At 65.6% G+C, this 26,151-nt stretch overlaps 5 protein-coding genes across 21 annotated transcripts; 1 reads left to right on the top strand and 4 right to left on the bottom strand.

The window, feature by feature from the left end:
• Positions 1–258: 258 nt before the first annotated feature.
• Positions 259–6,916, bottom strand: OSBPL7 (oxysterol binding protein like 7). Of its 6 annotated transcripts, XM_085210915.1 has the most exons (23): positions 6,781–6,911; positions 5,925–6,089; positions 5,617–5,739; positions 5,465–5,518; positions 5,233–5,346; positions 5,036–5,146; positions 4,838–4,958; positions 4,641–4,744; positions 4,476–4,568; positions 4,273–4,402; positions 4,055–4,179; positions 3,742–3,849; positions 3,543–3,674; positions 3,041–3,131; positions 2,691–2,968; positions 2,173–2,310; positions 2,032–2,095; positions 1,879–1,957; positions 1,649–1,793; positions 1,119–1,260; positions 905–1,031; positions 690–812; positions 259–614 (listed from the first exon to the last, which is right to left on the bottom strand). In XM_085210915.1, exons 2-23 carry the CDS (start codon positions 6,015–6,017, stop codon positions 506–508), a joined length of 2,604 nt encoding a protein of 867 aa, XP_085067041.1. In that variant the 5' UTR covers positions 6,018–6,089; positions 6,781–6,911; the 3' UTR covers positions 259–505. The 6 variants fall into 6 exon arrangements, 5 of the variants coding, with proteins under 5 accessions (XP_085067041.1, XP_085067038.1, XP_085067042.1 ...); XM_085210912.1 differs by having other exon boundaries at positions 2,691–3,131; positions 6,781–6,913; XM_085210916.1 differs by having other exon boundaries at positions 2,691–3,131; positions 4,728–4,744; positions 6,781–6,913.
• Positions 6,917–7,354: 438 nt separating this feature from the next.
• Positions 7,355–9,326, bottom strand: MRPL10 (mitochondrial ribosomal protein L10). Its single transcript, XM_085210922.1, has 5 exons — positions 9,195–9,326; positions 8,928–9,106; positions 8,648–8,812; positions 8,420–8,564; positions 7,355–8,011 (listed from the first exon to the last, which is right to left on the bottom strand). The coding sequence occupies exons 1-5, from the start codon at positions 9,271–9,273 to the stop codon at positions 7,755–7,757; spliced, it is 825 nt and encodes a 274-aa protein (XP_085067048.1). The 5' UTR covers positions 9,274–9,326; the 3' UTR covers positions 7,355–7,754.
• On the top strand, positions 9,314–12,396 carry LRRC46 (leucine rich repeat containing 46). Of its 7 annotated transcripts, none has more exons than XM_010726562.3 (8): positions 9,314–9,652; positions 9,738–9,834; positions 9,908–10,016; positions 10,346–10,392; positions 10,583–10,692; positions 11,430–11,499; positions 11,706–11,878; positions 12,019–12,396. In XM_010726562.3, the coding sequence occupies exons 1-8, from the start codon at positions 9,532–9,534 to the stop codon at positions 12,327–12,329; spliced, it is 1,038 nt and encodes a 345-aa protein (XP_010724864.1). In that variant the 5' UTR covers positions 9,314–9,531; the 3' UTR covers positions 12,330–12,396. The 7 variants fall into 7 exon arrangements, 1 of the variants encoding a protein (XP_010724864.1); XR_014880007.1 differs by lacking the exon at positions 12,019–12,396 and adding an exon at positions 11,130–11,344 and having other exon boundaries at positions 9,468–9,652; positions 10,583–10,964; positions 11,743–11,793; XR_014880006.1 differs by lacking the exon at positions 12,019–12,396 and adding an exon at positions 11,130–11,344 and having other exon boundaries at positions 9,468–9,652; positions 10,583–10,964; positions 11,706–11,793.
• On the bottom strand, positions 12,371–15,488 carry SCRN2 (secernin 2). 5 transcript variants are annotated; one of them, XM_085210917.1, is made up of 8 exons: positions 14,933–15,488; positions 14,428–14,599; positions 14,148–14,348; positions 13,873–14,072; positions 13,536–13,751; positions 13,284–13,449; positions 13,033–13,210; positions 12,371–12,920 (listed from the first exon to the last, which is right to left on the bottom strand). In XM_085210917.1, exons 1-8 carry the CDS (start codon positions 15,471–15,473, stop codon positions 12,762–12,764), a joined length of 1,833 nt encoding a protein of 610 aa, XP_085067043.1. In that variant the 5' UTR covers positions 15,474–15,488; the 3' UTR covers positions 12,371–12,761. The 5 variants fall into 5 exon arrangements, with proteins under 5 accessions (XP_085067043.1, XP_010724866.1, XP_010724865.1 ...); XM_010726564.3 differs by having other exon boundaries at positions 14,148–14,329; positions 14,933–15,049; XM_010726563.3 differs by having other exon boundaries at positions 14,148–14,329; positions 14,890–14,996.
• Positions 15,489–16,394: 906 nt separating this feature from the next.
• Positions 16,395–20,745, bottom strand: SP6 (Sp6 transcription factor). Of its 2 annotated transcripts, none has more exons than XM_085210910.1 (2): positions 20,511–20,745; positions 16,395–18,378 (listed from the first exon to the last, which is right to left on the bottom strand). In XM_085210910.1, the coding sequence occupies exon 2, from the start codon at positions 18,340–18,342 to the stop codon at positions 17,269–17,271; it is 1,074 nt and encodes a 357-aa protein (XP_085067036.1). In that variant the 5' UTR covers positions 18,343–18,378; positions 20,511–20,745; the 3' UTR covers positions 16,395–17,268. The 2 variants fall into 2 exon arrangements, with proteins under 2 accessions (XP_085067036.1, XP_085067035.1); XM_085210909.1 differs by having other exon boundaries at positions 20,569–20,745.
• Between the last annotated feature and the right edge of the window lie 5,406 nt (positions 20,746–26,151).

Genomic DNA, 26,151 nt, shown 5'->3' with positions numbered 1-26,151 from the left:
AGGGAGGGGGTGTTTTTTGTTGTTCTCGGTGGTTATGGGGGGGTTCATGCTGAAGTATTTATTGAGCCCCATGTGCCCGGTGCGGGGTGGGGGGCAGCAGCATATCTCGCAATAAAGGGGACGCTGTGGGTGAGGCCTCTTTTCTGTCCTCTGTGGGCGGGTGGAGGGAAACTGAGGCATGGGGGGGGGGGGGGAACCCAGGCACATCAAGCTGGGGGTGGGTCCTGAGACCGGCAGGAAGGAAGAGCACGCAGCCCCCAACGTCTCTGCAGCCTTTATTAGAGCAGGGCTGCCTGTGCAGCTGGGGTGGGGCTGCCCGCCTGCGGGCACCTCGGGACCCCCACCCCACCCAGGAGATGGGGGCAATCCCTGCTTCTTTTGAAATCACAGTTTTGTGCTGGGAACTGCCGGGGCCGGGCGCTGCCTGCCCACAGACAGCCGTGGGGGGGGTCCTGCACTCCAGTACTTGTGGGGGGGGCAGGAGGGCTCAGCCCATGAGGGGCTGCTACCAGAGCACGGCGCTGTCCAGGTGGGCGAAGCCAGGGTCCAGACGCAGCTTCCAGTAGGTATTATTGGTCACCCACGACTCCTTGCCACTGGCATCTGTCAGCCGCCTGAGGATGGAGGATGGGGGGGCGCACCTCAGCTGCGCCCCCATTCCCCCCCCTCCCCTCCACCCTGTTCCCTACCTGAAGAAGCGTGCCTGGTGTGTGATGTTGTTCTCCTCCATCACGCGGCGCCTGTCCCGCTGCAGCTGCTCGATCTGCCGCTTCTGCGCCTCAGCTGCCGCCACGTTGCCCTCCTCCAGGTACCTGCAGGGGGGGGCCAAGAGCTGTAAGGAGCGGCTCCCCCCCAACCCCCCCCCCACCCCAGGGCACACAGCCCCCATCCTCATGCTGCTCACCGCTGGTCGGGCCGCAGGCGCGTGTCGGTGGAGGGCAGCACCCTGCGCAGCTCAGGCGTGAGCTCGTTCAGCTCCAGCGCAAACTGGGTGAAGCCGTAGTTTCGCTCGTGTTCGGTGGGCATAGGGTCTGATGGGGGGGTTGTGGGGGGTCACATGCTCAGCACCCTCATAGCATCCTGAGCATCCCCCCCCAGTGTGCCCTCCCGCTCCTTACTGGCTCTCCAGACGCACTGCCCTGGGGCTGGCCCACGGAACAGCCCTTCGTGCCATTTGCCGGCCAGACGCTCCACCACGGCCCCGCTGCGGCTCAGCACCGCGCCCTGCACTTCGTTGGCACCCGCGCCCCAATACCGTGCCTGGGGAGGAAGGGGGGGTGGGGGGAGCAGTGGGAAAGGATGGGGCCGGGAGGGGTGGGGTTATGGGGAAGGGTTAAAGGCGCGGCCTTTCACAAAGGGAGGGGCTGTTCAGAAAGGGCGAAGTCACTAAGAAGGAGCGGTGCCATTAAGAAAGGCTGGGATCATTCATAAAGGGCGGGCATTCGGGGGCTGGGGCCATTCAAAAAGGGTGCGGCACGCGTGGGAAAGGAGCGAGGCAAACGAGGGCCAGTGATTGGCTGAGAAACTCGGCGAAGGGGAGGGGCCTGGCTGGGGGCGGGGCCAGACTATAGGAATACAACGGGAGCCAGCGCTGTGTGGGCGGAGCCAGAGCCAATGGGGGCGGGGCCAAGCGCTGGGCGGGACGCACCTTGCAGAAGGTGATCTTGCAGTGATAGGAGGCGTCACGCGTGTTGCGGATCAGCACCTCGCCGTAGTGCTCGATCCAGCGCGGGCCGCTGAGCACGTTGTGGATGCAGGTGGTCACCTTGTTCCACTCGAAGTGGTCCCCAGACCTGCCGACAGCCGGCTAAGTTTGGGGGGGGGGGGCTGCGAGTAGAGAGCTGGAGGGGGTGGGAGGGAGATGGGGGTGGTGCTCACCTGGGCAGGCGGACGTTGACGGTGCCCACCGGGACGATCTCCAGGGATTTGCCCCAGAATTTGTTCTTCCATCTCATGTCTGGGGGACGGCGGCAGGTGAGGATCCGGCCCACTCTGTGACCCCATACGTGGCCCCTGCATCCCCACACCCACCTTGCCAGAAGACGAAGTTGTCAGACTCGGCGTGGCAAGCGGAGATGGGGGGGTGATGGCTGACCTGGGGGAGGATAAGGGAGGAGTCGCTGCCCCTCCGGCCCCCCCACGCCCCTCCTTTCCCTCCCAGCCCCACATTACCTGCTCGCTGATGAAGCGGAAGCCGCGGTCGGGCCGCACACACTCGTAGGTCTCACCCAGCACTGGGTTGAAGGGTTTGCTGCCCGCACGGTAGAAGGTGGAGGCGTAGGCAGACACAGCGAAGGCAGCCACATAAACCTGCACAGCCACACCTGGGTCACTGCACTGGGGGGGCCAGGGCAGGCTCATCCCATTTGGGGTGTCCCCTAACCCCACTCGTGTCCCTCTATGTCCTCCCTTCCACACCCATGTAACCCATTTCCCACCAACTCCGTGTCTCCCCAACCCACGTCCCCCAAATCCATGTCCCTCCACGTTTGCCCCAATCTGTCCCCCCGTGTCCCACCACCCCATATCTCCCCATATCCCCTCAACTGGTGATCCCCCACACATATCTGCCCCAATCCACATCTCCCTATGTTCCCCCACCCTACATCCCTCCAACCTACGTCTCTCACCCATGTCCCTCAGTGTCCCCCCACCCCCCCAACCCACATCCCCCACCCCATGTCCCCCACCAGACGCTGCCGGGGGTCCCGTGCACGGGCGGCGCGGTCGAGCAGTGTGCTGTACTCCAACTCCTCACACAGGCGCTGCAGGGTGTTGAGGGGCTCATTCAGCTGCACCGGCAGAGCCACGCGGGACAGATCCTTGCCCACGCTGCTCCGCAGCAGCCCCCACAGGCTCACATCCCCCGGTGGTGCAGGGGGGGCAGGCAGACGGCTCCGACGCTGCGGTCCCGGCCCCGGCAGCTCCAGTGGGGGCAGCTCCACCAGCCCCCCTAGGCTGTCCATTCCTATGGGACATGGGGATGTGAACTGGCATGCCCCTGCCCCAGCACCCTGTCCCCCCCCCACATGTTCTATACCTGTTTGGGGACGTCCAGGCCCCCCCGGCTCGGTCAGGTCCTCATCAATACTGTTGGTAGCCTCACTGATGCAGGACTCATCATCTGACGCCTGGGGACGGGCACATTCGGGTGGGCTGCAGGGGGGGTGGGGGTCACCCAGCAGGGGGGTTGGTGGGAAGGGCACCCGTGGAGGAGGTTGGTTGTGTGGGACAGGACTGGGGGATCTAACATGGGACCAGTATGGGGATGCAGGGACTGAGGGATGGAGGGAGTTGGGGGGGAAGCTTGGTCCCACTACTAAGCTCAGAGAGCGGGGATCCCCCAAACACTCTGGTTGGGGGGACTGTGGGTAGCTGGAAGAGACAAAGGAACAAGAGAGGACATGGAGGCCTGGGCTGGCTAATGGAGAGGGAGGGGGTGAGAGAACAGAGAGATGAACTGACTGGAGCAGCACCAGCCTGGGGGTCCCATTCGGCTTTGCAGAGCCCTCCCTGCCCACTCCTATCCTAAGATCCCCCACCTCATTCTCAGAGGAGCTGGCAGAGAGGAACACCTCACAAGCATCGAAGAACTCAGTGTGCGAGTCGGCCAGCGAGGCGATGCTGCGCTGCGAGCGCTGCTGCTCCCGGCCCTTGGCAGGCAGCATGTCGGGCTGCAGGGACAGCAGGGCTCAGCATCCACTCCATTGCCCCCCAGTCCCATCCCCTGCCCCACATCACCTCATCAGGGAGTAGTGAGGCAAAGGAGTCCATAGTGGTGTCAGAGGAAACGGAGAGCGAATGGAAGCGCTGCAGCCCATCCCGTGGCTCCAGGCCTGGCAGGGGAGCCTGTGGAGGGGCTGAGCTGAGCCAAATCCCCCACAGCATCCTCCCAGTCCCATGCAGGGGCTCAGGTGTACACAGGGTCACCCAGACCCCCAGCATTTGGACGAAGCCGCAATGACTTGCAGCGCACCCCCAGGACAGGGGCAGCCCCTCCAGACCTGTGCCCCCGACCCCAGCACAGCCCCCCTCGGCCCACAACTCCTCTCACCCCAGTGGGACCAGCACTGCCGGGACGTGGGGCTGAGCGCCGGCGATCCAATGCCCGCTGCATGTCCTCCAGGCGAGCCCTCTCAGCCATCAGTGCTGTCACCACGCTGCTGAGTGAGCCGTGCACTGCAGGAACAGGGACGGGCGGTGAGGTTGTGGCATCATGCCCCACCCCTCAGTCCCCCCCCGCTGGGGCTGCCCCCCCCCCCCGTGGCCCACCTTTCTGTGCCAGCACCCAGAAGCTGCGCTGCAGCTGGCTGTACTCAGGCGGCAGGCTGAAGGGCAGCTGGCCCTGGCTGGGCTCCAGGTAACGCGAAAGGTTGGGAACGGAGCCGTGCAGCCGCCCCACCTGGAAGGGAAAGGGGGCTCAAGAAGAGATCCAGCCCCGGGTTCGACACACACACAGCCTGCACCCGCCTCACCCGTCCGATGGTGTCATCCTTGGCAAAGCTCTGAGTGCACCACATCCTGGTGGTCCTCCGACCCTTCTTGGGCCTCTCCGTGGCAGCTGAGGGCTGTGGGAAGGGGATGGGTGGTGAGAGCGGGGCTGGGGGCTGCGAGGATCGGCCCCACACTCTGGCACTCACCTGAGTGCTGGAGATGAGGGGCGCGGAGGGGATGCGGTGCAGGGACTCGAGGCTCTGCAGCATCTCTGTCAGCTCCCGCAGCTGTACCTGGCATGCTGACAGCTCTGAGTGGGAGCAGAGGTGCTTCGGTCAGGGATGGGGATGGAGATGATGGAGATGGGGATGATGGGAGTGGGGCCCCTCCCTTTCCTGCTCACCAGCTGAGCAGCGCTCCAGCCCCTCACTGTCCTTCAGCCATGCATCCACCTTGTCCCTGGAGCTGGCGAGGGCAGACAGGGCAGGGGCACTGCCAGAGGGCATGATCCGTGTCCATGGACCCTGAAGACAGAAAGGACACCATCAGGAGCCCCATTCCCAGACACGGTCCCACATGTCCACCCCAAGATGCCACCGACCTGTGAGGAGGTGGGGGTCCTCCTGGCAGGAGCGAATGGGTCTGGACTCTCCCCCTGATGATGGGAGCAGAGGCTGCTCACCCAGCTGGCAAAGAGCTCTGCAGATTTGATCTGTGGGACAGATGGTGGGTGTGCGGGAGTGAACAGCTCAGTCCCCTCCAAGCCCCAGCTCCAACCCCCACTGGGTGCCCCCGGACCTTGAGGTGGTAAATGTTCTCCTCTGTGTCCAGATCCACCCGCTGCGCCTTCTTGTTGACGGACATGACAGACTGACGGACATCAATGGCACCGTGCAGCTTGCCCTTGAGGACCTGGGGAGCCCAGGGACCCCCGTCAAGAGGGAGACCCCCTTCCTTATGGGAAAATGGGGTCTCCCCCAACCAGATCCCATAGGGAGGCTGCACAGGCACAGCCCAGCCCCATACTCACATCCTGGCGCGTGGTGGCATATTTCAGGATGCCATTTTCCAGCACAAAGTACCTCTGGGGACAGAGAGAGACAGAGGTGAATCCCTACAGCTCCCATTGCAAGGGCCTAAACCTGCACGGGGCTGGGCACGCTGCCCCCAGCACCCCGTTACCTTGTGCCAGCCCTTCAGGGGCCACTTTCTCTTCTTGAGCAGGTAGCCCTCCTGCCTCTCCGGCTCCCGGCTTGGGCTGCCCCGAGTTCGTGGCTCCTCCACCACCTCCCAGCTCTCCGAGCCCTATGGGGACAGAGGTCAGTGGGAGGGATCCTGCAACAGCCACCGCTTCCAGCTCCCACCTTGTCCCCCAGGGGTACCAGGGCATCTCTGTATCCCTCTGATTAGAGCAGAGCGAAGCCCCCTGAGACCCCACAACACCCCTAAGCGAGGCTGGATGCGGTTAGGATCCCCCTGAGCTCCCTGACCTGCTGGATGCTGCTGTGCTTGGAAGACACAGTGCTGTTGGAGCGTGACAGGGCCTTTTTGGGAGAAGATGGATCCTTCTCGTGGCTGCCCATGGCCAGTGGGCACAGGAGGGTCCACACTGGAGGGTCTGAGCTCAGCTGTCACAGTCCAGGAGCTGGGACCCACTGTGGGAAGGGGGAGCCTGGTCAGGGACCCCTGTGTGGAGGCCCCCGGCTGGGGACCCCCCTACCCGCAGCCCTCCATGCCCACAAACACACAAACATCCCCACGGCACAGCCCTGCTGCCCCCCACCAAGGGCAACGGAGGGGTCCCGGGGTGGGGGCGAAGCAGAACCCTCCCCTGCACGCCCACCCCCCGCACCTCCCCGCTCCGTGGGTGCCCACGTCCGGGCAGAGCGGTGTCCCCGTGCCTCAGTTTCCCCAGGTGGGGCGGAGGGTTCCTCCCGGAGCCGGAAGCTGTGCCCGGTGCCGCCCCGCCCTGCCCCGCCTTACCGCGCCCGTACGGAGGGTCCAGAGTCCGGTCCGCATCCCACGGCAGCTCGGCGGGTTCCCCTTCTCTCCCCCCCTTCCCCCCACGGGAGCCAGTCCGACACCGGGCAGCAGCAGCCGCGGCCCCGTCCGAGAGCGGAGGGGATGCGGACGGTCCTGGGGTCTCCGCGCCGTCCCGCAGCAGCGGCCCCGATGTCCCTCCGGTAACGGGAAAATCCCCGCGCGGCGCTCAGCCCGACCCCACCGCTGTCAGCCCCGGAGCGGAGCAGCGGGCCCGGCCCCGGCGGGCAGCAGACGCCCGTTCAAAGGGGAGCGGGACCGGAGCCCCCCTCCCCCGTCCCCTCCCGGTGTCTCCCAGTTGTTCACCTGTGCGGACGGCGGGCGCAGAGCCAGGGCCGGGGCCGGTCGCATCCCGCCCGGCGGCTGCAGGAAGCGGAACACGGAAGGAGGCGGAGGCGCCGGGTCACAGCCGCTCGGTTCTGCCCCCTGCACCGTGGAGGACCGGAGCCGACAACGCCGGGAGCCCCGGGACCCCGCAGCGGTACCGCTGCCCCAACCTCGCCGGCTGCACCGGAGGCTCCGTGCGTTGGGATCGCGTCCGGCCCCGGAGCGCTCAGCCCGCACCCCCTCCTTCCCCAAGCCCTTCCCCGCCCCAGGAAATCGGACTCGTTGGGAGCAACAGAGCCAGAACGTGGCCTCCCCCGGGCTGAGCCCCCCCTTGCTCTGCCCCACACCCCGCCGCAGCGCCCCACGGAGCAGGGAAACCCACCCGGGGCTTTGGGGTCTCCTTCCCACCCCACCACCCAGCTCCACCCAGCTGAGGCTCTGCTGTGACAACGGAGAGATGGGGGCCAAGGAGAAGGATGCGTTTGAACTCATACTTGAGTATGGAGGAGAACCCCCAACCCACCCCTCCCAGAGATGAGCCAGGCCTCCAGGATCACTACCACCATGCAGCCAACTTTAATGGAACAGCCAGCAGCCCCACACGCTCAGCTCCATGCCCGCCGTACAGGGAGAGCTGCAGCACACTCCTGCACGTCATTCTGGTGGCTCTGAGCATTGGATGTCCCCCATGCCAGCACTGCCACAGGTCCCTGCTCCCTGCAGTCACAACCAGAGCTTCCCTGAGCACGTCCCACAGCACCCAAAGCACAGCTGGGCCGACCCCATGTGCCACTGGTGCAGGGAGCAGAGCGAAGGGATGAGCTGGGCCAGCAGTGCTGCAGGGCTGCGCTGCACTCAGTCCCACTGCTGGTTGCCCATGCACGGCTGAACCTCCAAGCCCTGCCTTCAAGCACAGCTGGTGAATGAGCACAACTGGGGGTTGGGGATGAGTGTCACTGTGTCCCTGAGCTCTGGGCAGGCTCTGTCCCTGCTGGGCTCTCCGTCTTGCCAGCCCCAGCCTGCAGCTGGTGGATGTGCCCGTCCAGCAGTGCTGTGAGGTGTGCGGCTCCGTGCTGCAGCATGGAGCACGTCTGGGAGGGCAGGAGTGCCAGGGTGCCCAGCGTCTGCCCCTGCGAGGCCTCCAGCGAGGGCAGCTTGGCAAAGTTCTCTACTCCCTGCCTGCTCAGGATGGTGTCGTCAACGAGGGCACCTGAAAGAGAAGCAGGCACAGCTGAGGGGCAGCACTGTGCTGTAAGGACTGAAGTGTTTGTGCTGGAGCTCCTGGCATCGAAGGCTGCCAAGATGCCCACCCGGCTACACGGGGCAGGGGACAGTTGCAACCCCACAAGCAGCTCCTCTGCCCCCATCTCCTCCTCACACCTGGGGAACCATTTCAAAGAATCACAGAATATCCTGAGGTTTAAGGGACCCATAAGGATCCACACAGGACCATCCAAAGATCAGACCACGTGGCTAAGAGTGCCATCCAGATGCTTCCTGCACTCAGTACCATGACCTGGGCAGCTTGGTCCGTGCCCACCACCCTCTGGTGAAGAACCTGTTCCTGATATCCAACCTCTCCTCCCCAGCTGCATCATGCAGGAGCCCTGGCTCTCACCCAGCAGGTTGACCTGCGGCACTCCCTTCAGGACCCTCAGCATCTCCTTGGCCTTTGTTTCTGGGCTCACCAGAAGGATATTGCGGGACACGAAGAGCGGGAGGAGGTTCTTATAGCGGGACTGGGACAGCACAGGGCGGATGATCTGTGGGAGGCAGCACTCAGTGGTGGGGAAGGAGGCCTGGGGGCTGCAGCAGCGTGAGCCCTGCCGCTTCCCCCGCCCCCTACCTCGTTCAGGACGAACTTGACCTCAATGTTGTGCTTCCGCAAGTAGTACCTCATCAGCACCATATCCTCCCCGGGCATGGAGTTGTACTGACACACCGCGACCATACGGTTGTTCCGGAACACCTCCTCCACCTGCCGCCGGAGCAGCCGGGCGTAGCCGTACTCCTGTAGGGAGGAAGTGGCCACGGGAGCACCACGGCCCCGCCCCTGGGGGACACCGCTGGGCCTGCAAGGGGCCTACAGCATGCAGCCCACAGCTCGTGGGGCGGCCCAGCGTTACCTCCTCCTCCTCCTCCTCCGCCTTCCTCTTAGCAGGCAGGCAGCGCTCGGGGACGGCGGGCCGCGGCGCGATGTACTCGGTGACGGCCATCAGCTTCTGGCGCTGGAAGTGCATGGCCTTCCAGTGCCGGGTGACCGCTTTGGAGCCGCGCCGGACGAGCTGCAGGGCGGGCAGCCAGCCTGCGGGAACAGAGAAGCGCTCAGGAGGAGCAGGAAGGGAGCCGGGCCGCGGGAAGGAGCGCCGTGCCCGCCCCGGCCCCGCACTCACCCCGCCGCCACGGCGCAGCGCCGCTCAGCGCCGCCATCTTTGCCGCGGGCGCGCAGAGCCTTATGGGGAGGCGGGGCATTGGTTGTGCGCACGCGCTGGGGTGCTGTAAGCCCCGCCCCTTCCGGTGCGTCCCGTCTCTTAGCAACCGGCGCGCTGCGGCCTGTTTGTGGGTCGCGGTGTTCTGGGCCGGGCCCGCTGCCCACCAGGCCTGGTGCAGCCCCCGCCCCACCAGGCTTCCTGGCCTTCCTGTTCCCTTCTGTTCCTGCTCCCCATTTGTTCTTCTCCTATTCCTGTCTCTCTCTTTCTGCCTGGCGCCTTTTCCCCTCAGAGAGGGGACATGTCTGCCCCAGCTCTCCCCCGTATCCCCCTATCTGCACAGCACAAGGACCCAAGGAGGGGGCAGGGACCCTGCTCACCAGCACCCACCGTGGCTGGGGAGGAGGAGGCTCTGTCTGGGGGTGAGTGTGCCATCACAGTGCCTGCTGCCTGGGATGCAGGGGGTTGGAGCCACTGCTGAGCAGGGCTGAGCCTGGTTTTCTCCAGGCTGTGAGCAGATGTCCCTGGGGGTGACCCTCACTGACCGCCTCGTGGCTGCACGGAGCCTTCCTGGGCTGGGGGAGACCATGAGACCAGAGAGCTGGTGAGAAACCATGGGGAGACCAGCAGGTGGGAGGTGGGCACAACAGGCTCACTCAGAAAACTCCTTTCACCAGCTCTGAGGAGCTGCCAGCCCTCCAGACCATCCGCTTGGACCGGGAGGATATCTGCACCATTGGGAGACTTGGGAGCCTGCCGGGGATTCACAGCCTCTACCTGCAGAGGGTAAGGTAGCAGGCAGAGCCTGGTCTTATGGGGAACAGCCTCCTCTGGGGCCAGCATAATCACCCCCAGTTCTGCCCCCTAGCACTGCCAGAGAGACCTCCAGTTCTCCCTTCCTATGACACAATTTGAGTGAGGTTCTGGCTTTTCTAAACCCAACTGAGGAGCCTTAGTTCTGCTGGGCTCCCACGCAGCCCTCACGCCCTCTCCATAGAGCTCCTAGAGGAGGAGGTGAACACTGTGGCACACGAGATTGGAATGATTCTGGAGTGCTCCTGAACTCTGATTTTCCATGCAGTTGTTGTGTTGTGTTTTTTTTGTTTTTCCCCCAGAACCAAATTGAGAAGATTGAGAACCTGGACTGCTTTCCCAACCTGCAGTAAGTGCCACTAAGGGGATGCATGTGATCAAGGGAGCATTCAAGTTACAGGATGACTTTGCAGTGATTTGTTACAAAGGTTTGCCATCCTCAGACCAGTAGTGTTGCACAGCTGTCACCCTGGGGACCACAGTGTCCCAACTCCAGAGGGGGCCACAGCTCCTGCCGCTGCCCTCCCTGTGCTCCCCAGATTCCTCTCACTGGCTGGAAACTGCATCCGCAAGATAGAGAACCTACGGCCCCTGCAACACCTGCGCTTCCTGGACCTGTCCCAGAACCAGATCCAGACTCTGGATGCAGGTGGGGTGGCTCCAGCAGAACCTTGGCCCTGTCCCTGTGCTCTGCAGCGCTTGGGTCCCAGCAGAGCTCCAGCTCAGCCATCCTGGGGCTGGGGCGTGTGTCTCAGCAGGGCATTGGGAGCCCCACAGATGACTTTGAGTGAGCCCTTCCCCCTGGCAAACCCCAGGTGTCTGCTTCCACCTTGTGTTCTGCTTCAACTGAACATGGAAAGTAGCTCCTGGCAGCCTCAGGGATCTCAACCTGAACTGCTCCAGCCCTCTTCAACCCAGAAGGTGTTTCCCGTCCCTACTAGGCAGCAATGGTGCAGATAGGCTCACACTGCCTCAACCTTTTGGGAGGGTCTCTCCTGGGTGTTTTTTGGCACAAAGAGAAGGGATGGAGGGGTATTTCCCTCTGCTCTTCTGTAGTATTTCTAGTGTGCTGTCTTCTGTTTGCAGACAGATGTGAGAAAGGGAACAGTGACAGTCTGGGAAAGGGAGAAGCCTCTTTTCTCACTATCAGATTGTATGGAATATGTGTCCCCTCCTTCCCTGCCTCAGTTTCTCCAGCTTTGAGATGAGCAGCAGCTTCCCACGGCAGGGCTGTGGCCTCAGGAATGCGTGTGAAGCGCTCCAGGAGGCAGCAGCTCCAGGAGGCAGCGGCAGCACGCAGGGTTTGCTGCACACATGGCTCCACAGAGCAGGTGAGGCTCAGCCCCCTTCTCAGTGCTTTTTTTTTCCTTCCTTTGATCTGTGCAGATGAGCTGCCCCGCAGCCTCCGCCTCCTGGACTTGACAGGAAATGAATGCACCCACCAACCCGGCTACAGGTGGGTTGGGGAACCCCCAGCAGTGAGCAGAGGGGGAGAGCGAGCCCCCAAAACCCTGTGAGCTCAAGTGTTGCATTCAACACCTCACCCAGACCCAGGAAATCTAAGTCTGCATCTGCCCAGGCAGGGCAGGGGAGCCTGTGGTGCTTCTCCCAGCATGATGCTGTGCGGTGGGGGAATGTCTGCTGTTTGCTTGCTGTTTGTAGGGAGCTGGTGGTGAGAGCCCTGCCCCATCTCCTGCAGTTGGACGCCCAGCCCCTCCATGGCTGCATGGATCCTGTCTCAGATGAGAAAGAGGAGGAGAAACATTGCTCCACCAGCGAGGATAGCGATGATGAGTTGTTCTCTGAGCTGAGTGCCCCTTTCACCACAGGCAAAGGTGCCCAGACTGAAGCAAGACACACTGCATGCTTGGGGGTCTCTCTGTCCCCAAGGGTGACACAAACACCAAGGAGCTCAGGTGGCTGTAGCAAGCTCTCTTCTAATTCTTCTCTCTCTCCTTCCCACCATCCCTGGCAGATTTCTTCACAGATCTGCAGCAGGAGCTGGCTGGGCACTCTCGGAGGAGGCAGGGGAAGGCCCTGGAGGAACACCAGGCCCGTCTGCAGGAGCTGCAGGAGCATGGGGGTCTGCTGCTGCCCCCCCTACCGCTGCGCTCATTGGGCACAGAGAGCTGCCTACCCCCCAGCCCAGGAACCACCACAGCCCCTGGCCCTGGGCGGTCTCAGCTCCATCCCCAGGCAAAGCAGCCAAAACCAGCTGCCATCCTGAGCCAGCCCCGGCCCAGAGCCCTGCAAGGGGAGCCTTGTATCAAAGGGGCAGAGAAATAGGCAGCACCTCATGTATGTGGCACCAGCACAGTGCTGCACAGTTGGAATTAAAGCCTCTTTATTCTTACATCGATTTCTGTCTGCCACGGAGCCCTGCAGCCAGCAGCTGGGTCCTCTGCTGAGGGGCTGAGCGTGAGCACCTCTGCTAATGGTGGGAAACAACGTGCCAAACTGAGAAAGGGAACCCTACCCCCCCTTCCGTGCACCCCCCCTTTCACACCACAGCCACCCCCACAAGCACTGATTAATTGCTCAGGGCTGGAGGTGCTGGTGGAGCCATTCCCCTCCACAGCTCCAAAATGAGAGGAGGTGAGGAACCAGAGCAGGACACCAGGAAGGGTTTCTCTCACCCCCAGGTGGGAACAATGCTGTGGGGTCTGAGCTGGAGCCCGACCTCAGCTCCTCTCCCCTCCTAACCCACCCGCATGGGGTTTATTTGTAAAACTTCATCTCTGCATCCACGCAGTCGAAGAAGAGCTCAGCCAGCTCCTCTGGCCTTGGGGCCACGTTCCCTGCCAGCAGCGCGTTCACTGCCTCCAGGCCCTGCTTCTCCAGGTCCCGCAGCGTCTGCAGGAGCTCCTGGCCCCGCTCCTAAGTGGGGTCGGGGATAAAAAAGCTGAGGATGGGCACCATCAGGACATCCCACTGCCTCCCACATTGCCATGGGACAGCACGAGGGCCATTGGGAAGGGCTCGGTGCTACCTGGTCCTTCTCCATCAGCTCCAGCGCTGCCTGGTGCCGGCGGTAGAGCTCGTGCCTCCGATCGACCGTGCTCTGGAAGCGTGGCACCTTCTTGGCAGGGTCGTCACGGAAGGTGGGAGAAATCACTTGCGGTGCAGGCTTAAGGCCGGGCACAAAGATGAAGGGCTTGAAGACAGACCTGGTGGAAATCAGCAGGGATGCTCAGCCCACGGCATGGCTCTGTCTCATGTTCATCATCCTGGAGTCCTCACCTGGAAGGATCCGGAGTGGCTGTGAAGAAGTGGATGCAGGGCAAGGCAGGGTCCTGGGGCAGCACGGACACCATGCTGCCTGCTGTGCGGAAACCCTCCGAGTCCACGCAGATGCCGCTGTCCTTGTCCCGCAGGATGGCCATGAATGTCTCTGCTGTGATGTGTCCTGGTAGGCAAAGCAGATCCACATCACTGCTGGCTGCCACGGAGCAAACCGGGGGTGGCTGTTCCCATCTCCATCCCCGTCCCCACCTGCGTGCTGCTGCAGCAGCTCCTTGCCAGCACGATAGCGGGTTTTGGCAGCCTCCATGCGTGGTGGCTGCTGTGCCAGGGAGAAGACCTCAGCAAAGCTGAACTGGCCAGCCCCGCTCCACCAGCCCTGGCTCTGGGCTCGCTGTCGCAGCCCTGGGTGCTCAGCTGTGATGTCCGTCCCGATGCTGAGCTGGTTGGAGATATTGCGGCTGCCCTCTGTGGAGCTCAGGGCACGTCAGGTGTGGGGCAGACCCCAGGGGATGGGGCTCCCCAAATTAACCCTGCCTGAAGCTGAGTGTGTGCTCACAGAGTCCCACCACCACCGGTGCCCGCTCACCTCGGATCTGCTGGGCTGCCCAATAGCTGCCGGCCGTCTCCAGCACCCAGGCCTCGTGGCGGTCAGCCAGCAGGAAGGTGTTGTGGTACACAAAGGGTGTGGGCTCCTCCTTGCAGCTCCCACCCTGCCCGTGCTGCTCCAGCAGGGCCGTGATGACCTCCAATGCTTCCCGGGCAGAGCTGCCCCTCTCCAAACCCAGCCTGCAGCATGGCAGCACCCGATCGGCCACGTGCACCCCACGGCAACTGTGGGGTGATGTTGGGGATGCTTCTCACCTCACCAGGTCCATACCCAGCAGCGCCTCATCCTCCCCAACAGGCTCACGGGTCCATACGCCCTCATTGCCCACGCAGACACCGTGCTCATTGGCACCCATCTCAGCACCCCACAGCCAGGCAGGACGGCTCAGCACCACCGCGTGGGTCCTCTCCACCTGCTCGATCTCGATGTAGGTGCACTGAAGGGAGATGCCAGGGCTGAGACCCAGCACGCTCATCACACCGCCGGCACGGAGACACCGAGAGCCGTCACGCCGCTGCCCTGGCACGTTCTCACCTGCACTTTGTCCCCGGGGCGGTGGACGGCGGAGGGGATGTAGACGATCTCCTGCACTTCGTGCCGCGGGCGGTCGGCGTTCTTGCCGAAGACGACAGCGGGCGCTGCGGTGTGCGGAGGCAGCGCCACGAAGCAGTCACAGGATGAGGGTGCGGGATCCTGCCCTGCCATCCTAAACCGGGGCACCGATAGCAGCGTCACCCCCCCGTCCGTCCGTCCGTCCGTGCCCTGCAGCCGTCCTCAGGGTCCCCCTCGGTGCTGGCAGCCGTGGGACAGATGGGGACCCGCGGCGTGGGGCGGGACAGGGATAGCAGCGGCCCCAACGCTGGGGCGCAACATGGAGGGTGGCCCGAAGGAGGGGAGGAGGGGGGGCACCTTCTCCAGCATCTCCTGCCTGGAGCCCGGCAGCTCTGCACGAACCGGGACCCCCGCACCGATCGGGAACGGACCCCCCGTACTAACCCCGTTACCAGACTCCCGACCCGGACGATTCCCGTTACCGGACCTCCGCCGCCGGACCTGCCGCTGCCTCCGTGCCGTCTCCTCCCCTCGACTCCCGGTTCCGCCCTCCTCGTCCCCGCCCGCCCCGTCCTGTTCGGCCGACGGCGGCGCCCGGTGGCCGGAGGTCGCAGGGCGGTGGCACCGGGACGCGCCCCCTTCCTCGGTACCCCCCGGTCCGATGGCGCCCAGCGGTGCAGGATGAGACCCGGACGTCCTCCGCAAAAAAATGAGACGGAGAACCGGGCCGTGGAAAAATGCGCTTTATTCCGGTACAAAACGAGCCCCAGCCCCGCAGCCTCCCCCAGCACGGACCCCCCTCTCGCTCTCCCCGCAGCTCCTCGGTCGCCCCCGGCGGGGTTGGGCGGGGGATCCCGGGGCCGGCGCTGCCGGTTCCTCCCCGCCCCGGGGCGGTGCTCGGGGGGGGGACGCGGCGCGGGGGCAGTTCGGGGCCGGCACCCCACGCCGCAGCCGGCCCGACAGGTTTCGGCGGGCGGGGGCCGGGCTCCGGCCTCCCCACCCGGTGCCGCCGCCTCCCGTTGCCCCATCGCGGCGGGGAGGGGGGGGGGCAGAGCGCATTTGGGGCCCGGAGCCCACCGAGACTTCACCTCGGGGTGGGCTCCTGAAAGGGAGGGGGGGGGGCACAGCACAGGGACGGGACCCCCCAGCACGAAAGGCCGTGGCTACATCTTCAGCCGGAGCCGTCCACCCCGCGCGGGTGGCAAAGCCTGGCTTCACCTTAATAAAATAATAATATTAATAATAATAATTAATAATAATAATAATAATAAAACACTCGAAACCCGAAGATCCGCGGGGCGCCCTCTGGGCACGGACCCCGCTCGACTTTACCCGCACACCTTTTTTCCCCCCCCACCCCTCCCCCAGGACCCTGGGGGACTCTGAGCTCCGGCCACGGCCCCCACGGAGCCCCAATCCACCCCTCCCCGCATCCCCGACGGCTGTGACCCAGCGGAGCAGAGCCGGGGGTCCATCAGCCCACCCCACCCCCAGTGCTGCCTTCTCCCTCCCCCTCCCTCCCCACGTTCAGTGTCTCCTTCTTTATCCATGGGGCTCAGCCACAATATGGGGGGGGGAAAGGGGATAAGACCCAAAAGATCCACCCACGGAACACTTCGCGGGCCACCAACGGGGGGAGAGAAGGGGGGAGGGTGGACTCGGGGTGCCCGAAAGGAAGGGGACAGCCCCGGGGGGGGGGGGGGGGGAAGAGGGAGAACATGGGGGGTTTCCTGCTGAGAGATGCGGGGACCTGAGACGTGATGGCTATGGGGTCCCCGGGGGGGCTAGGCAGCATGCACAGGAGGACGGGCGGCTGTCCCTGGAGGAGGGGTCTCGGGGGGGCGGGCAGCATGCACAAGGGGGGGGAGCCCTGAAATTACAGGGTCCGCGGCTTGGGACAGCCTAGGGACGGGCAGCATGCACGGGTGGGTGGGGGGGCGCGGGGTCCCCGGGGAGGAGCGGCCGCGAGTGCCGGGATCAGGGGGGTGGGGTGTGGGGGGGGAACCGACGGGCGGTGGAATGCGGCCATCCCGGCTCTCCCGGGGCCGCGGCCGCTCCGCGCTTCCCGCCCGGGGCCGCGGCGGCGGTGGGTGTGGGAAAGCTGCAGGCGGGCGCTTGGGCAACCACCCGCCGAGCGCCGCCCGACAGCAACCCCCCCCCCCCCCCCACAACTCACATTCAAGCAGGATTATTATTACTTTTTTCCCCCTCCCTTTTTTTTTTTTTTTCCTTGGCCTCAGTTTGGGTCGACCCCTCCCCATAGCCATCCCATCCCCATAGCCATCCCATCCGTTTGGGACAAACTGAGGCCAAAAAAAAAAAAAAAAAAAAAAGAGGGATTTCCAGCCCCCTCCCACCCCGAACCCGAGCGAAGCTCCAATAGGGTGGGTTATGGGACCCGCGCGGAGAAATTGACCCCCAGCCCCACGCAGTGCCACGGGTGGGGGCTGAACCCCGGAGCGTTTGGGGGGCGCACGGGAGGGGCCGCGGGGCTGCAGCCACGCTCCGGGGCTGAGGGCTCGGGGCTTTCTCTCGCTTTCTCCCTCTCCTTCCGCCCCTCTCGGCCGGACGTGCCTGGGCAGCTCCGGCTCCTCGGCTCCCATTGATGTTCCTCCCGAGCCGCCAGCCAGCAGCTCCCAAAATACCATTGGGGAAACCGGAGTGGAAGGGGGGGGGTGGTGGAAAGCGGGCGCGGGACGAGCGAAACCGCCCGCGGGCACCGCCGCTCCCACCGGGGCACCGAGCGGCACCGAGCGGCGGCAGCCCCCCCCCGGAGACCAGCCCCGAGGGTCGTCGTCCCCCCCCTCCATCCGCGGCACCCGCTCAGTTTGTGGGGGCGGCCGTGCCCCCCTCGGGCTCCCGTTTGCCCCCTTTGCCCCCCGGCGGCTCGTTGCCCCCCTTGACGTCGGGCTCTCCGCCCTCCTTGCCGCCGTCGTGGGTCTTCATGTGCTTGCCCAGGTGGTCGCTGCGCATGAAGACGCGGCCGCAGACGGGGCAGGTGAACTTCTTGGTGCCCGTGTGGGTCTGGAGGTGCCGCTGCAGCTCGTCGGAGCGGGTGAAGCGCTTCCCGCAGAACAGCCAGTTGCAGACGAAGGGGCGGTCGCCGCTGTGCCAGCGCAGGTGCGCCTTCAGGTGCGAGGTCTTGGCGTACGCTTTGCCGCAGCCCGGGATGTGGCAGTTGTGCAGGTGTTTGCGCTTGGAGCCCTCGGGGCACGGCCCCCCCCTCTCCGCTTCCTGGCAGTTGGGACAACGGCACGCCGCCTGCCCCCCGCCCCGCGGCACCGCCCGGCGACCCCCCTTGGCCCGCCCGCCTCCCTCCGCTTCGGGCTGGGGGGGCCCCTCCAACGCCTTCGCCCCCTCCGGCCCCAGCAGGTGCTGGGCGGGGGGCAGCAGGTGGGCGGGGGGAGCGCAGAGCTGCGCTTCGCCCCCTCCGTACCCCCCCAGGGGCGGCTGCAGGCCGGGGGGCGCGGGCACCTGGAGACCCCCCTGCGTGTGGGGCAGCTCCATCCAACTGGCCCCGGCGTGGAGGTCCCACCAGTTGACTCCCCCCTCCTCTCCGGAGGGAGCGGGGTGGGGGGGCCGAAACCAGGGCTCGTAGGGGTGCGCCATGTCCGGAGGGGCCGCCTGCAGCAGCTTGGCGTAGGAACCGGGGGCGGCGGGGCCGTCGGGGGGCAGCTCTATCCGCGGGGGGCCATGGGGGTCGTAGGCGCCGGGAGCGGCGAAGGCGACGTCGGGGCCCGGCAGCGGCAGCTCCGGGGGAGGCAGCGGAGAGGTGAAGTCGGCGCCCGGCGGAGGGGGCTGGAAGGGCTGCAGCGGCTGCAAGTCCAGAGGGGTCGGCGAGGCGCGGGGCGCGTCTGAGGACTGGTTCCCAAGAGAGCCGCAGACAGCCGTGAGCATTGCCGGACGGCGGCGCGGGCGGAGGCGCAGACAGACCTGCAGGGCCGGGGGAGGTGGGACGGTGGGAGAGAGAAGAGCGGTGAGAACAGAGGGGACGTACCCTGAGCTCCAGCGGGCCCCTTCCCAACCCGCCCCCCGGTGTGTCCCCATGGCTACGTGTGCGGTTGACGCCGGTGGTGGCCCCGATTCCCGTCCTCACACAGAGGGAAGTTGAGGCAGGCGGCAGTTCCCATGCATCGATCACGCTGTGCCATGGGTGTCAGCCCCACCGAGGCAGCGTCCCCAGCACCCATAACCCCACTGAGGGCATTTCCTCACCACGCACCCGGTGTGACACCTGGACGGTACAGGGTAGCAGCACCCCACCGGTCCCCAGGCGCCGTCCCCGCAGACCTGATCCCGAATTCCCAAAGCTGAGGAAGCCACGGGGCTTTGCCTCGTCACCTCCCTGTGTCCCCCAAACACAGCACTGCGGGGTGCTGTGCCCTAAACCCTGCCCTACCGCCCGGCCGAGCCCCAGAGCCTCACCCTACAGCGCAGGGACACGGCACCCACGAGCCCATGCGCTGCTGTGGGGGCGGAACGCAGCCGGGGGGGGCACACAGCTCCGGGCCGGATGGCAGCGGGACAGGGCAGGGAGCCTTGGGGCTCGGCCGTCGGCACCGCTTTGAAGCCGGGCTCGGGGCTGCTTTCGCCCCCGGTCACGCACCCGCAGCCCCCGGGCACCCACTGCTCCCCGCAGCGCAGCCGTGACTCACCGGAGCCGCAGAAACCCCACGGGGGCCCGGCCCCACCCCGGTGTTGAAATCCACCTGCCGCCACCGGCTCCCGCCCCCCCCCGGTTTCCCACCGGTGCTCGGACCCCCCTCCCACCCACCCACCCGCAGCCCCTTCCCAACACCCCCAGGGCGATGGGAGCGAAGCCGCACTGCCTCCCACCATCCCCACTGTGGGATGGGGACAAACCCCCAGGGATGCAGTGATGCTTTCGGGCCGTATTCCACAGTCTCCATCCCCAGCGCTATGGGGCCCCAGCATTGGAGATCCCCGGCAGCCCCCAGCCCCATGGGGACGCCGCTTTCCCCGGTTCTGGGGTGGGGGACCCCACGGTACCAAAGCACCCGCCATCCAATGGAGCCCAGCTCCACCTGCTATAGGAGCTCCGAGCTGGAGCATGAGCCCCCCCAGGGGCTGGGGGTGCTGCTCCCCACCTGCGCTCGGCTCTGCTCCGCCCCGTGGGGGGAGGGTTGGTATCGATCGTCCCCAACACTCCCAGGACCGTCCACACAACTGGGGGACGACAGGAGAGGGGTGAGGGCTGGCACCCAGCGGGGACTGAGACCGCACCGGGGTTCCAAAGCCCCACGGCCCATCGCAAGGTATGGGGCAGCCACCAACGTCGTGTGGGGTCACACGGAGCTGGAAACAGGGGGTCCGGCAACACGAGCCCGATCCCCCCAGCGTCCAAAACCAAAAGAAGGAGCCGGGGGCAGAAGGAAAGCGCGGGTGCCGGGCAGCTCCCACCGCGCGCCCCTCAGCCATGGGGCAGAGCCCCCAGCCCCGTCCCCAGCCCCGTCCCACCGCGCCCGGCCACGGAGGCGCTCCGGTGGCGTTTTTCCATCCGAAGATGACGGCAGAAGCCCGGGGCCACGCGCTGTCCCTCCCTGGCGCGGTTCGGCGGCGACGCGGCGGCCGTTCCACCGCAGGGAAACTGAGGCAGCGGCGGTGATGCGCTCTGAGTCACGGGCCGGGCTGGGCAGAGCGGCTCTGCCCGACTCGCAGCCGGGGCCGCGCCCCGCGGCGGGGATGGGCGGCAGCCGCTGCCCTCGGCCCGCGCCTGGCCGGACACCCGCAACCCCGCGGGGCTCCACGCGTGAGGATACCGCGAGTTCGGGGGATGCCGCGGGTTTGGAACCGCGCCGGGGTTGCGGGGGCGATCCCGGCGCTGCGGGGCGATGCCGCTGTTTGGGGCTCCGCGCACCGCAGCGAAACTCCCCGGGGCCGCGGCGGAGCGGGGCGGGGCGGAGCGGAGGGGCCCCGGTTGTCCCGAGAGCCGCAGCCCCACGCGGGGACCGGACCGCAACGGGAACGGCGGGGGCCGGGAGGATGGGGGGGGGGGGCTCGAGCAAAGCAGCAAGCGGCGCGGTCCCGTTCCCAAGCGTGGTTACCGGGTCTCGGGACCACCGGAGCGGTGCCGGTGCCGTCGGGGCGCCGCGCGGTACGTACGGGTCTAAGGGCAGCAGCGAGCTCCCGGCGGCTCCGTCCTCATCGGCGGGGGCGGGCGGGCGGCTCTGGCTCCCGAGGGACCCCCGAGGGACCCGCACGGTTCCCCAGGGACCGGGCACCCACTGGGCCGGGAGAGCAGGAATGGTGGGTCCCGGCCGCGCGCCGGCTCTTCCCTCCCTCCCCACCTTCCCAGCTCCACCCCTATACCTGGCCCAGGTGATTTTAACCCTTGGAGGCAGAGCCCGGGCGGTTGACAGCAGCCTCGTCCCCAGCTCGGGATCCGGCGCATGAAAGCGGAGGGAGGGGACGGGAAGTTCGCAGCAGACACCGCAAACGGGGTAATTAGAAGAAGAAAGCAACAACCACCTCCTCCCTCCTGCGCCTATGGCCGCCCTCCTCCTTCCGCCCTCCTGTGTCCCGTCGGCAGCTGGTTCAGCCTGGACAGCCCCAGTTCGTCCCCCCTGCAGCCCCCCGGAGTGGTGACAAGCCCCTGCTCCACGTGTGCCACCAGAGGGGACGCAGTGCCCCCACTCATCCCTGTGCCATGGGATGTGCCATGGATGGGACATGGACATGTGTCAGGGCTGGCGATGGATGCATGGCAGATCAGAGTGGAGTACAGACATCCCACCGTGCCCCAGATGCAGCCCAAAGAGCTGAGTGGGAGCCCATCTATACTCAGCTGTGGGGTCCGACCCTGGCCCCATCCCAGTCCCTATGGAGGCTGTGAGCACCGGGAGCTGCCGGGACCCCGGGGAGGCTCCCAGTTGGCATCAATGCAGTGGAGCAGCTTGGGTGTCACGACCCCATTTCTACAGCCAACGTCCCCATCGCGGAGCAGGGCTGGCTGCTGGGCACCGCAAAGCCACCAGAGAGGGTATCCCTGTATGCCAGCACCCTGCTGGAGCCAGGAGCCCACCTGCAGCCCTGCTGGCCAATGCGGTGCGTGGGAGCCCGCAGCTCCCGGTGCTTGCCAAGCGCCCGGCCGGGCGGCGGGTGCGGGAACTCCTTTGCCCTGGGGGAAACTCTCCTGGTTTTCATCATCGCGTGGGTCCCGGCAGAGCGTGCAGGGATGGGACGGCGCTGCCGCCACCGCCGCTGAGGGTGGGGGGAGGAGCGTGGTGACCCCCGGCTCTGCCGCACCGCGGGGAGGAGGGGATGGGCGGCAATGGGGTGAGCCGCTGCTGGCCATAAACACGTGGCCCCAAGTGGGCACAGGGCCGTGATCCACGTAGGACACGTGGAGGGATGCAGGGGGATCCCAGCCCCAGTCCTGATCCTGGTTGCAGCACCCCGATGGGCAGGGGTGGGTGGTGGGGATGCAGCCCCCAGGTCCCTCAGCTGTTGGGAATTGATGTTTTTCCCATGCGTGGTGCACATGGCAGCACATCTCACATCCCTTTACTGCAGGGTCTTGTCCCAGCCTCCCCATTCCTCTGGGATTGGTGGAACGGGAACAGATCAATCCTGATGAGGGCTCTGGTCCCACTGATTGCAGTGGGGTTGGCCCCCTGCAACTCCTCACTCCATCAGTGCCTTTGGATTCCCCGTGGGACACCATGGGACACCAAGACATGGCCAAGAGTGTGCTGCAGGGCAAGGATCAGGTATGGTGTGACCCCCTCCTGCAGCAACTGGGGACTGGGGGGCTTGGGAGGAATGGGGCTGGGGCAGGGGCTGAGCAGGGCAGGGGTTGCTGGAGCTGCCATGAGCAGCACTTTGTTGGGACCACCCATGGAAGGAATGACTCTCAAGCAGGAGGATGGCGGATGCGGGAAGGGGGGGTTCATCTCCTTGCCATGGAACGTCTGAAACCCCGAGCAGTGCCTTGAAATTATGGCTAATTACAGAGCCCATTTGCATAAATTACAAGGCAAGAGGAAAATGCCTCGAATCCCTCCGTGCGCTGGAGCTGCTCCGGCTGATGGGTGCTGCGACCCAGGACCGGCCCCCCAGGGCTCAGCAGGGGTTTTTGGCCCCTAAATAGCAGCTGGGGGTGAGGGGAGGGTGGGTGCTGAGGCACAGCCCCGCAAGAGGTGGGGGCAGCCCTGTGCCCATCTGGAAATGGAAGGGTATGGAGGGATGGGGGAGGAGGAGATGACCCCTGGCTCCAGGAGGGAGAGAAGGATGGGGGGCCGGGGGGGGGGGGGGGCAGAGGAGGAGGGGGAGGCCCCTCCCGGCCCCCGGGCAGAGCACTTCAAAGGGCTCCCAGCTGTGGGGAACTGACGGCAATTTCCTTTGCTGTCATAAAACAAATTGGGATCTGTGAGGGGAGCGGGGCTGGCAGGACGCTGGGAACGTGCGGTGCACAAACGTCTGCATGTGTGCACCAGTGTGTGCTCACACCCGTGTGTGCACGGTGATGTGCTGTGTGCGTGCTCCCCTGTGTGCCTGCACCTGCCCAAGGCGCTGGGTGCTGAGCCAGGTGCCTGGCAGCAGGTTCCAGGGGGGGGCTGTGCAGGGGGTGCCTTGGGGTGATGGCAGCCGGTCCCATCCCATCCCATGGGGCTGTGCCGTCTGGATCGTCCCGGCCTCGGGGGAGTCCCCTGGGGGGGCTGTGGGGCCTCAGACAGGCGCCTGGATCGGCACCCAGACGGCCCTGGGGGGGCTGTGCTGCTGGGAATGGCACAGCTCCAGGCACGGCACTGGGGATGACGGCACCCGTGGACCCGGGGGGCACTGGATTGGCGCAGCCCCATGGGTTGACCTTGGCCCTGTGCACCCACAAAGCCAGAGCAAAGGGGTCTGTGTGTGGGACGAGTGCCTGAACCCCTTAGGACCCCCAGCACCCACAGCACAGCATCCCCATGCCATCCTTGTCCCCGTGCCTGGCACAGAGCTCAGCGCACAGCAAGGGTTCCTGTCTTTCCCCCACCCCACACGCCTCCAGCTGCTGCCCTGTGGGTCCCCCATAAGGGCCCTACACAAAGATATCTCTGGGATTATCGCGATGCTCTCCTCTGCCCGCGGCCGTGCCAGGTCGCATTGTGCCCCGGGGCTGCATTTCTCACCTGAGCAGGAACTGCTGTCGGGATTCAACCTTTGCAGCACGACAGCCTCCCCTGCCCTGCGAGGAGCTGACAGTCCGCGATGATTAAGCCTGGATTTTAATGAGCCTCACATAATCTCCCTGCATATCTGCGCCCGCCCGGCCGTCACCACGCGAGGAAACCCTCCTGGCACGGCAGAGGGGAGCAGCCAAGAGATAGGGACACACAGCCACAACTGGGGACGTGTGGCTGACTGGGGGATGGGGACGCACGACCACACTGGGGATGTGGCTGCTCCAGGGATGGGGATGTATGGGTGCACTGGGGACACAATGGCTGCTCTGGGGATGTGGATGGGGACACGTGGCTGCTCTGGAGACACAGCCACACCACGGACAGGTGCCACCTGGTCATGCCGTCGCCGCCTCCTCCCCATGCATGGAGCCCCCAGGACCTGGGGGGGGGCAGGGCTGGCCCAGCCGTGCAGGAACAGGTTTGGTGCATGGCGTGGATCAAAGGTGTGGAAGCAGCGCAGGGCTGACGTCAGGGCCCCCAGGCAGCGGTGACGGAACCGTCCCCGTCCCCAGGTTGGCTTTGCCACCCCCCGGCAGGGGCTCTGCAAACCGCCTGCTAATTCTTCGAAGAAATCATTAAGAATGGTTTTATGATCTCAGCAGAGATGGGCTGGCGGGCTGCGGAGGTGCCCTAATTGCCTTAATTGCATGTGGGCTCTGAGCAGCTGCCAGCAGCCCCGGGCATGGGGATGGCTAGAGGGGGCTGGGGCTAGGGATCTGTGGGGATGGGGAGCTGTGGGGATGGGGACCCACAGGGAACACAGCACAACAGCTCCAGGTCCTGCAGGGCTCCTGTCTGGGGCCCTGTGGCGTGTCCTGGTGCTATTCTGTATGTTTCTGTCCCCTGCCTTGCTGTAACCCCTCCGAGCCTCACTGCATGGAGCTGTATCCCCATGTCCCCATGTCGCAGTGCTGATCTGTGTGGTCCCATTCTGTGCCTCACCACAGAGCCCCTTGTTCCCACGTCCCAGCCAAACACACTGAGGACGAGGACATGGGACAAAGAGCTGAGGGATCCCATTGCCAAGAAACCTTCTCTCTTTACCATGCAAAACCCACCCACGTTTGCTCCCTCAGCCCACAGCAAGGACATCCCCATCCCTGTGCCCTGCTTGCATCCGTGCCGGGCCTGCAGCCGAAAGCTGGCGTCACTGCTTGCCTGGGGAAACTGAGGCAGGGAGCGGCAGGCTGGGACTTGTTTGGGCAGGAGTGCAGTGTGGGCAGTGTGGGCAGCACAGCGTGGGCAGTGCAGGGTGGGCAAAGCAGGGTGTGCAGTGCAGGGTGGGCAATGTAGGGTGGGAATGGGCAATGCTGGGTGGGCAATGCTGGGTGGGCAGTGCAGGGTGGGCGATGCAGGGTGGGAATGGGCAAAGCAGGGTGGGCAAAGCAGGGTGGGAATGGGCAAAGCAGGGTGGGCAAAGCAAGGTGGGCAGTGCAGGGTCGGCAGTGCAGGGTGGGCAATGCAAGATGGGCAGAGTAGGGTGGGCAGAGTAGGGTGGGCAAAGCAGGGTGGAATGGGCAATGCTGGGTGGGCAATGCAGGCAGCTGCCCCTCGTCCCCCCATTGGATGAAATGGTGCCAGGGGAGCACTGGGGGTACCTGTGCAGTGCCAGATTGTGGGGGGGGGGGGATGCTGGGTGGGATGTGGGTCCAAAATGGGACGAAGGTCTGACACGGGACGCAGGTCTGACATGGGATGTGGATGAGCTGTTCGTCCCCATGCCCCAGGGTCCCCACTCCATTGTGTTTATGGGTTTCCTCTCAGAAGCTGCGCTGCCTCGGGGACCCCCAGCCCGGGTCGGTACCGGGGGGCCGGGGCGGGGGTCGGAGGCGGCGGGGCCGGGCGCTGTGAGTAAGCAGAGAGAGAGGAGGGGGTGGTAATTAGAAGGGAGGCACTCGCCGCAGCAAGTTCCCACAAATGGAGGCCCCGCGGCCATAGACACCGCGCAACAAAGCGCCGAGCAATTATTTGGCTCCAGCGGGGGGGGCCGGGCCAACGGGGGCCGGAGGAGGGCGGGCACCGGCTGGGACCCCCCTCGGCCTCCGGGGGGCACCGGGAGCACCGCGGGGGTTTCGGCGCTGCGGGCCCGGCCCCGCGTTCGGGCGGTAATGAGGGACGTCGCCGCTGGTCGGAGCTCGGCGGATCCCCAGCAGCCGGGACGCGTCCCGCTACGGCCCCGCCGGGACCCCGCGCCCTCACCGGGCTGAAAGCTCCGGGATCCGTCGCCGGGCGCGCAGCCAATCCCGGGCGGCGCGGGGCACTTCCGCTCCTCCTGTTGGTTTATCACGCTGTCAATCATACTGGTGGTAGCCAACCGTGAGACTGTTTTCTGGCAGCTCCCGCCCAGGAGGAAATCCACCTCCCTGCCTCAGGAGCTTGTCAATCAATCAGAGGATGGTGACGGGCTGCGCACACTCTCATTGGCCAGCCGAGATGCCAATCAGAGATTCGCCCTCCCATTGGATCTCCGCTTCCGTCCGTCATATTGTCAGCCCGCTCCCATTGGCGGAGCTGTCTC

This window comes from Meleagris gallopavo, chromosome 29 (assembly GCF_905368555.1).
Source record: "Meleagris gallopavo chromosome 29, MGAL_WU_HG_1.1, whole genome shotgun sequence".
In the NCBI taxonomy this organism is placed as follows: domain Eukaryota; kingdom Metazoa; phylum Chordata; class Aves; order Galliformes; family Phasianidae; genus Meleagris; species Meleagris gallopavo.
The sequence above is the reverse complement of the archived record's forward strand: the minus strand, read 5'-3'. Positions and strand labels throughout refer to the sequence as shown.